The sequence below is a fragment of the Grammomys surdaster genome, unplaced genomic scaffold (assembly GCF_004785775.1).
Source record: "Grammomys surdaster isolate TR1022 unplaced genomic scaffold, NIH_TR_1.0 126187, whole genome shotgun sequence".
NCBI lineage: Eukaryota > Metazoa > Chordata > Mammalia > Rodentia > Muridae > Grammomys > Grammomys surdaster.
Window position 1 is genome coordinate 6,147,260 of NW_021620993.1, and position 8,397 is coordinate 6,155,656.

The 8,397-nt window shown below is 46.5% G+C and overlaps 1 protein-coding gene across 1 annotated transcript in view; it reads right to left on the reverse strand.

Moving 5' to 3' along the window:
- Positions 1 to 1,813: 1,813 nt before the first annotated feature.
- The window catches only part of Tacc3 (transforming acidic coiled-coil containing protein 3), a 14,170-nt gene continuing 7,586 nt past the window's right edge, over positions 1,814 to 8,397 (reverse strand). Inside the window, 11 exon segments of the mRNA XM_028758094.1 lie at positions 1,814 to 2,022; positions 2,220 to 2,340; positions 2,429 to 2,535; positions 4,055 to 4,215; positions 4,798 to 4,841; positions 4,917 to 4,993; positions 5,422 to 5,523; positions 5,604 to 5,691; positions 6,513 to 6,616; positions 6,870 to 6,922; positions 8,316 to 8,397. The exon segment at positions 8,316 to 8,397 is cut by the window's right edge and continues 10 nt beyond it. Coding sequence (XP_028613927.1) covers positions 1,957 to 2,022; positions 2,220 to 2,340; positions 2,429 to 2,535; positions 4,055 to 4,215; positions 4,798 to 4,841; positions 4,917 to 4,993; positions 5,422 to 5,523; positions 5,604 to 5,691; positions 6,513 to 6,616; positions 6,870 to 6,922; positions 8,316 to 8,397 — 1,005 coding nt within the window. The 3' untranslated portion in view covers positions 1,814 to 1,956.

Here is an 8,397-nt window from a genome sequence, read left to right on the forward strand (position 1 = left end):
CTGCTTTAGCAAGACACTATCTTCCAAATAGGATTAACACAGGCCTACTGGACTTGAGTCCAATCACATTTACCTCTGATAGCTAACCCAGAGTCTTTACCTCAATCCTATGGCTCATGACTGGCTTTAACTCCTGGTGGTACTTCCTGAGGACCTCCAACCCCCAGCTGCAGACTAGAAGGTTGTCTCCACAGCAGGTCCTGATCGTGGGCCTGGTTAAGGGGTGCTTAGTTCTGGAGTGGGACATGTTGGCCTGGGCCTCTCTTGGTGGGACCCATTCATGCCCTATTGAAACACTGCCTCAGGTTCAGCTGCTGGCCTGGGGAACTGTTTTCTCACGCTGTGTTCTAGCCCTACAGCAACACATGAGCTATGTTGACTTTGTCGTACTCAGACGTGCAGAAATCTTCAGCCTTCTTACTGTTTCTGGGGGCTGACTAGGTCACATCTGAACTTAGGACCAGTTCTATGGAGCTCCTGGGCCTGTCCAGAATCCTCATCACACATCATGTCCCCAGCTCCTCTTGTACTACAGGATACATACAGGGTAGCATACAATGGGGTCTTTCTTCTGAGTCACTAGTCTTGATTGCAATTTGACTTGAGACAGTCTACTTAACCTCAGTTTTATACACTGAGCTTTTATTAAGTGTCTGTTCTGGTGTGTACCATGGTCCACAGCTGCCCTTCATTATCTGCAGGGTGGTGGAAAGCTGGAAACCAGTGAGAACTGCTGCTGCCGTATTGAGATACACTTCCTTCTCATTAGAAGTCCATTTGGGCTCCTTGCTACATAGAGTCTCCACTCTACACTGTTGCCTTAGCAGCCACAAATGTAGATACCCCCACATCCATGTGTATTCCAGTATCTGCAATACAGGCTGTCAGATCAGCACCAAACTCATCAAACCCTGGTTACTTAGCCTTCGGTTTTAAGTGGAAACTTGAGCCTAACTTTTGATGTATACAGTCTGAAGGTTATCAGGGATAGGGTGCCTCTCTCCCAAGCTATGTGGCCTGAAACGATCTCCTATCTGCTCATTCCCTAGCAGGTAGAGATCAGGTTCATAAAGGGCTCTCACAGCCAGGGGGACAAGATGGGTGAAAGGTCTAGTGGTAATGGCTTTCTTTTGCCTCAGGCCAGTGCTGGGCTTTGTATAGCCAGTGTTTCTAGGAGATAATTTCCCATCTTGGAGGGAAGCTCCTTAAGATACAGGGTGTTCTAAAGGGAGGCAAAACATTCCATTCTACAGGGAACCACCTTAAGCTCAGAAAGCAAACAACTCAAAAGCTTCAGGAAGTCTCTGAAACCAACCAAGTTTTCTGGATCCCAACTCCCTTCGCAAGTTTATATATAATAGCAGTTCTCAACCTGTGACTCTTTTTTTTTGGGGGGGGGGATTTCAAGACAGGGTTTCTCTGTGTAGCCCTGGCTGTCCAGACCAGGCTGGGCTCAAACTCAGAAATCCGCCTGCCTCTGCCTCCCAAGTGCTGGGATTAAAGGCGTGCGCCACCACTACCCAGCTAACCTGTGACTCTTGAATGACTATTTCACAGGGGTCACCTAATATGAGAAAACAGATATTTACATTATGATTCATAACAATAGCAAAACTATAGTTATGAAATAGCAATGAAAATTTTGTGGCTGAAAGTCAGTACAGCATGAGAAACTGTATTAAAGGGTCACAGCATTAGGAAGGCTGAGAACCACTGTTATATAAGGATTGCAGAGAGACTCTTTCAAGCAAGCTGAATTACCTGGAAAAAAGAGGCAAGTGAGCTTGTTATAAACAACAGGATCTGGGCTGACTTTGAGCTTGAAATTAAACTTTAGTCTTTTCAAAGTAATGAAACTTAGAAATGAATAGACATTAAATAAACCACACATAAGAGAGAAATCAGACAGACAAGGAAATGGGTAGACAGAAGAGGGCTGGTGATAGTTGGCTGTGGTCAGATCTTCTCCATCTTAGAGATGAGGTCATCACAGATCCTGGTCAGCTCATCATTTTCTTTAGTCTGAAGGAGAAAAGATGAGGCTGGTTTCTGTGGGGTTTCAGAGGGAATCGCAACTGGCTAGGAAGGTCCCACCCATCTCAAGTAGAAAAGGAGACTAGAAAGGAAAAGGCTGGCCCTGGACTTCCTGAAAGATAATGTCCAGACAACCCCTGAATGAAGCCAGCTCCTGAGCAGGCCTTGGGGCCTCTGTGCCCTACCTTCTGCTCCACAGTCTTCTCCAGTGAGTGGATCTGCATTTGTGCCTTCCTCAGGCTTGCCTGGAAAGCCAGTGCCTCTGCTTGGGCTTTGCTGCGTACTTGGGCAATCTCCTCATTTGCCCTTGAGGGGTAGAAACAGACACAGGCTAGGCCTGGCTCAACAACAGGCTAGCCAACCCTCCCTCCCAGGATGGGTATCTGGTACTCACAGCTTGAGCTTTTCCTCTGCATGAGCCTTCAGCGTCTGGTACCTCTGGCCTTCTTTTCCAATCTTCACTATGTATTCCTCAACACACTTCTTCAGTGAATCTTCATTCTAGAGAATGAACAAATAGGACACATTAAAAGTACACTGCTCCATCAAAGCTAGAGCCCAGTCCAGGCTTGGGGACCCCCAGGGTTAGGTGCAGACTGTAGACACTTAAGGCTTTTGGAGACATTAGTGATACAGAACTAGGCATTTTCTCTTTAGAAAAAGCCTTTTGAACAGCCATGTCTGGCCTCAGTGGGAGAGGATGCCCCAAGGAAGGGGGATGCTGGGGGGGGTGTTGTGTGAGCACCCTTCTCAGAAACAAACGGGAGGGGAGACTGGGAAGGGAGGCAACATTTGGAATGTAAATTTTTTAAAAAGTCTCTTGAGCTGGGTGTGGTTATGCATTCCTTTGATTCCAGTACTTGAGAGGCAGCAGCAGGCAGATCTGTGAGTTGGAGGCCAGCCTGGTCTATGAAGTGAGCTCTAGAACAGCCAGAGCTGTTAAAACCCCAACAGTCTATCCCACCTTCAAGGTACAGAAAGCTTCTGGACTGTCACCTCTGGGACCTGGGCCTGATCCCAGACCTTACTACCAGGCATCAGTTCCTACTTGAGTGCAAATCATGACTAGGACCACCACAGACTGGCTGGTGGTGGCAGACATGAGGGATATGGTATATACAGCCTTGCTCCCCACAGGACTCTCTGGGCCTCTCTCAACCATAGTGAAAAGTTGACTACTGAGGATCCCGGAGCAGGACGTACTGGAGCTCAGAAGCTGGTTCCTGAAATGACTTCTCCACTAGACATCATGGGGAAAGTCCTGTTTCTTCCAGTTTCCCCTTTCTTGCCAAGATATTCCTGAGCTCACTGTCAGCTGTCCCCCAACCTCCATCTCCCAAGAATACCAATCTCTGTGTGGTGGTTTTGAATATGCTTGGTCAAGGGAGTGGCACTATTAGGAGGAGTGACCTTGTTGGAGGAAGTGTGTCACTGTGGGAGTGGGCTTAAGAGACCTTCTTCATAGCCATGTGGGAGATAATCTTCTCCTGGCTGCCTTCCAATCAGGATGCAAAATTCCTGTCTCCTCCAGAACCATGACTGCCTAGATACTGCTTTGATAATGGACTGAACCTCTGAACCTGTAAGCCAGCCCCAATTAAATGTTGTCCTTTATAAAAGTTGGTCATGGTGTCGCTTCACAGCCAATGGAAACTCTAACTATGAAACTCTGCCAAGGTCCTTTCCCCCCTTTTTTTCCTTTGGGGGGACAGGAGGTTTGAAAAGTTAATGGAGATTGAGCTAAGGGTCTCATGCATGCCAGACAGACTACCAAAGAGCGAGGAAATCCTCAGTCTTTTCTGCTGAGGCTACTAAAGCCTCTAAAACCTTTACCTCACAGACTGGCTGTGCTCTTCTACCACAATCTACTGGGTACAGCTTGTCTTGCTGATAGGATATCACACAGCCTGGTGCCAAGGAAAAGTACAGTCAAGAAACCAGGTATATGTAACACAGCTCATGGTGCCACTGGTATGGACTATGCCCTCTGAAGCAAAGACCAAAAGGGGATACAACACACCTTCTGGTAGCCTTCAATCACTTCCTTCTGCTTCTCGAACCGTTTGAAAAGGTCAGAGAAGGACTTCTCCATGGAGTTCAGGTCTGCATAAAGTTGGTCTCTCTCTTTTAAAACCTTTTGGATTTTGTCTTCGGCTAGTTCCTTCTGTTTCTCAGCCTCCTCTTAAGGGAAAAAAAAAAAATTAAGCACCTGGGATTAGGAAGTCATCACTCCACCTGATGCCAGAGACAGCAGTGAAACAGAGGTGAGGCAGAGCAGCAGGAAAGAGACGGACAACCAGCAACAGCAGGCATGGACACTAAGTGTCCGTAACACACATCCCTGGCCCCACTTTAGGTTCTCTGGACTGTAAACGGCCCTGTGTTACACAGCTGCTTTTGCCTCAAGACCCAACAGTGAGAGGCTTAGATTAACACCAGGACAAGTGGTTTATGGGTCTTGGGGAAAGGAGAACAGGAAGACCTATCAGAGTCACTGCTGGATAGAGATTCCTCAGGGACACCTGTGTTTCCACAATTTGCAATTAATTCTCTCTAGGGAGGGGAAGGCAGGACAGGGTGTAGTGTGACAGTTGCACAGCATCTGCTTTGGCTACCAGCTGTTCAGTGAATGTCAGTGACATGGGTACCTCACTTTATTAAACCTTCACAGCTTCAGTGGGTTCAGAGCATGGGTTAGGAGAAGAAATAAACAATATATTGTTACCTCAAACCCGAGGGGAGAGAGACACAGCTGGCACTCACCCATTGATTTGTACACCATCTTCTCAAACCCATCAACGATCTTCCTGTAGAAGAAGAAAGGATGAGCATCTGTGGCTATACGAGCAGACCTAGGTCAGCACTGGCGCCTGTACTCTTACCCCATCTCCAGATACTTCATGGTGAGGTCCGCATTCTCGTTTTTCAGCTCCAAGTTCTTTTGCTGCAACACGTTCACCTACAAAAACCACAGGCTTGGGTCAGCAGGTGAACCAGTCAGAGGTATCTTTGGGGTATCTTTCCCACTAGGGTCTGTTTCATTCATATCCAGAGTCTCTGAGGATGTTACTGGGTTATGGTAACTCCAGTATGAAGCCAAGTGAGGATGCCAGGCATGCTCATGAGGGGAACCCGCTATAGTGGAACCCAGCAGGGACTTGGGAGTATCTCTTTATGTATTAACTTACATTACCCACAAGGGGGCTCCCCAACCTATTCCAGTTGGCTGTATAAAAGCAAGTACCACAGACAGGCCCAAGTTCAGAGTGAGGGCCCTCAGAACTGTCCAGGTGCTTGCTGTTCATTGATCTCTGAGACAGAAGGATGTAGGAAATTCCTGTAGGCAGCCTGTGTGGCAAGTTTTACAAAGCAGCTACCAGGTCTCACCACTTCATCCATGTCTTTCTGGCTGTATTTCAGCACATCCACAATAGGCTCAGCAGGAAGGAGACCTCTAGGCTCAAGGACACACAGGGGTGGGGCTGATACCTGTGTGGATAAAACACAGGTTCTCAAGATCTCATCTCTTTGGACCACAAAAATTGCATCAAAGACACCAAAGTACTTACAGGAACATCTAGACCTCCCAAGAAATCCAAGTCGACAAGCTTGGCTTCTATTGGATTTCCAGAGCTAGACTCCTCTGTATCCTGTGTACTGAAACCAAACATGCAGCAAGATCACTTTATGCTCTGAGTATTGAATGAGGCATAAAAGTCATTAGTGTTGTCTTAACAAGTTTTGTGTTCCAGTCTTAGTCTAAAAACAAATACAAAACAAAAACAAACAAAAGACTAGGAGTTGAGAATGGAGATCTGGGCCTGGCAGTTACTGCCTCAAGTCCCCCTTCTCCCACCTGCCCACTCACTGTCCCTACGAGGCATGCCTGATGGTTCCCTTGCTCATAGCAAGCTGTGCAGACAGTGTAGATACCTTACCATGGTGTCCTCAGAGCCTTTAGGATGAATAGCTAGTGAGAGGGGGGAACAATCTTTTCTTCCCTGAGTTCAAGGGTCTTGTGTTAGATTTAGCACATAATTCTTAGTATTATTTGATTATATTTTCTTCTGAAGTAGTACTCGCCAGCCTTAGTTTTCCCACGAATGTCAGATTTGAAGGCCCTATGGCTTCTGTCACAATTCACATCTGCCTTTATAATACAAATAGTTATGGATGATTCATGAAGAAACAGGCATTACTGTGGAACTAGAATTCCACTCATAACAGACTGTCTGACCTGGCCCAGCTTGATACCCCTACTGTGCAATTATTGCTTGTGTGGCCTGTGTGAAGAAAGCAGGGAAGAGTTCCTTACAAACATGGACTACCTGAGAAGTAAGGCTGGCTCTACACTCAAAGTCCTGTTTGGCTGTCATCATTACTCATTCTGGTAGAGATTAGCCTTTTCCCAAAAGTACATTTAGTAACAGCCACTAGATTCCTTGGCTTGTGGTAACAGCTTCAAAGGAGGGACATACCTATTTGTCACTGGGGCCACCAGCATTGGCCGCAAAGGGCTCTCTTTCAGAAGGGGGTCAAATTTCAAGTACAAAGACTGCTTCCTCCAGGCAGACTCCTTAAACTGAGAGTTGGAGAGAAGGGACAAGGAAAATTAGCGGGATTCATCATTGCTTTAACAAATACATTCCCAGGATTATCTAGGAGTGAAAGGGGTCCTGGGTCAGGACTCTGCTGCAAGACAAGGGCTCTTACACTCAGACTTGACTAGACATGATACAGCAACTATAGGATGCTCCAGGAACCAAGGATAAATGGCCTGGGCTAACTGGGTTACACATTTCAGTTGAGGCTGTCATAAAAGGCTAAATACCTACCGAGGAAGTTCCAAACTGCTCCAGATAATCCACTTCAGCGCCAGTACCTAGAACTGAAGCAATAGTATTAGCCATTTACCTCAAATACTGCAGGCCCTGAGGGCTGTATGTCCAAAGTATTCAACAGAATGAGATCACTGTTCTTTGAAATAAATTCGGAGACGTTTCCAGCACCCAAACTAGCAGCTTCCCAGCTTCTATGAAGAAAGCCCTAGGTGAGCCCCCAGTTTTATACAGGGAGAAAAAGTACTTTCTTTCCCTATTTGTATTCAGTAGACACTTAAAAATTCTACCCAAGGTTGATTGAATGTGAAGATGTGAAACCCATGGATAAAGACCCAACTTTTTCTTTCTGGGGACTGGCTCTTTAGTCCAGGCAGGCCTTGAACTCTCTAGGTAGCTCAAGAGGACCTTGAAAAAAATTTTTCTTTTCTTTTTGTGTTTTTTTGAGACAGAGTTTCTCTGTGTAGCCCTGGCTGTCCTGGAACTCACTCTGTAGACGAGGCTGGGCTCGAACTCAGAGATACGCCTGCTTCTGCCTCCCAAGTGCTGGGATTAATGTGCCACAACAACCTGGCTTCTCCTTTTTCTCTTTTCTGAGACAGGGTGTCTCTGTGTGGCCTTGAACTCAGAGATCTGCCTGCCTCTGCTGGAATTAAAGCCTGTGTCACCACTGTCAGGCTGGTCATGGTGTTTCATCACAGCAATAGTAACCCTAAGTAAGACTATACCCCATTCCCCCACCTCCCACTTCTAAAGACAGGGTTTCGCTGTGTGATAGCCCTGGCTGTCTTGAAATTGGCTTTATAGAACAAGCTGGCCTCAAACTCACAGAGATCCTGCTGCCTCTGCCTACACAGTGCTGGGATTAAAGGTGTATGTCACCATGTATGGCTGGGAGCAAAAGTTTTGTATGTGAGTTAGTCAGGGAACAGCTTGTGGAATAACAACTACCTGGAACCTGCAGGTACATAAGTGTCCACAGGGACTTTCAGAGAAACCTATGGTGACACCTTGGGGCCACATTGTAGACATAATGTTATTGTAATCCGTGTAAAGATTATCCTTGTATTATTCAAATTCTGATTTCTCTGCACCCCCCCCAATAAGGGAGGGTGGAAGGAGAAGGAAGAGGAAGAAGAGGAGGAGGAAGAGGAGGAAGAGGAAGAAGAGGAGGAAGAGGAAGAGGAGGAGGAGGAGGAGGAGGAGAAGAGAAGACGACGATGACAACATGGGAACACACCTGGGCAGAGACAGACCAATACTAAAAATCAAGTATTTTGGCCAGCAAGTAGCCAGATAGTTTAGAGCAATAGATTAATAACTGCCCAGCTACTGTGCTATAAAGCTTATAAAATAAATCTTATAGTCTCTGTTTCATTTATTTGGGAGCTAGCTGGGACAGAGAAAAGATTATCACTTTTAAAAAGCATTTATACCACATACCTTCTGCTGGGTCTCTGAAGCTCTCTTCCTTTGGGTCCAAGATAGGCTCTGGTCCCTGATGGAGAGGCTCCAGCACTGGCTC